Here is a 1,130-nt window from a genome sequence, read left to right on the forward strand (position 1 = left end):
AAAAAAATAGAATTATAGTGTATATTAAAAAGTTCCTTTTAAATATGTTGTTCATTCTTTTCTTTTGAGCTACTGGAAAAATAGTCTGAAAAAGGGCAGTAAATTCAAAATAGCAGTGGGCTGGGAACCCAATACCTGACTTCTACCACAATTGGGCTGTTCATCAGTTGTCACTATCATTCCCTCAGTTTTCCAGATATAAAAGAAAACTTGAAAAACAAATGTATGTGAGAGTATTCTGAAGATCTTAAAAACTCCTTTATAATTTAAAATATATTAATAAGCCATGGAATTGTGCAAACATATCCTTGGTTCTGTGTCATTAATAAGACCAGAGCTAGTCATACATGCAAGCCCAATCTAGAACTGATGCTTGAGACTACCTTACCTTCTCAATTTTCTTTTCTCCAGGTTATTGAAGTGGTGATCCGCTCCGAGGAGGGACTTTCCAGGGACATGGTGAAACACTTGAACAGCATTGAAGAACAGATTTTGGAGAGTTTAGCATGGAGTCACGATTCTGCACTGTGGGAGGCTCTCCAGGCATCTGCAAACAAAGTTCCTACATGTGAAGAAGTGAGTCAGGGCAAGGCTGATAATCTCATCATTTTATAAAATAACAGCTGTATTGAGATATAATTCCCATCCCATACAATTTACCCATTTAAAGTGTACAAGTCGGCGATTTTTTGTATATTCATAGGTATGTGCAGTCATCACCACTGTCAATTTTGGAACATATTTATCAACTTAACAAGAAACTATACCCTTTAGCTATCACTTACCTACCCACCATGTTCTCCCTACCCCTAAGCAACCAGTAATCTTTCTGTCTCTATTGATTTGCCTGTTCTGGACATTTCATATAAATGGAATCATACAACATATGATATTCCTTTGTGATTGGCTTCTCTCCCTAGGATAATGTTTTCAGGGTTTATCCATGTTATGGTATGTATTAATTCCTTTTTATGGCTTAATTCCATTGCATGGATATACCATTTTGTTTATCCACTTATCAATTGATGGACATTTGGGTTGTTTCCACCTTTTGGCTGTTATGAATACTAGTGCTATGAACAATCATGTATAAGTTTTTGTGTGGACATATCTTCATTTTTCTTGGATAT

General features: G+C 35.8%; 1 protein-coding gene across 1 annotated transcript in view; it reads left to right on the forward strand.

Moving 5' to 3' along the window:
• RBL1 (RB transcriptional corepressor like 1) overlaps positions 1 to 1,130 on the forward strand; it is an 86,802-nt gene that overhangs the window by 45,438 nt on the left and 40,234 nt on the right. The window contains exon 11 of the mRNA XM_019655167.1: positions 412 to 580. Coding sequence (XP_019510712.1) covers positions 412 to 580 — 169 coding nt within the window. The remainder of the gene's footprint in view (positions 1 to 411; positions 581 to 1,130) is intronic.

Source organism: Hipposideros armiger, unplaced genomic scaffold, assembly GCF_001890085.2.
Source record: "Hipposideros armiger isolate ML-2016 unplaced genomic scaffold, ASM189008v1 scaffold_238, whole genome shotgun sequence".
Classification (NCBI taxonomy): domain Eukaryota; kingdom Metazoa; phylum Chordata; class Mammalia; order Chiroptera; family Hipposideridae; genus Hipposideros; species Hipposideros armiger.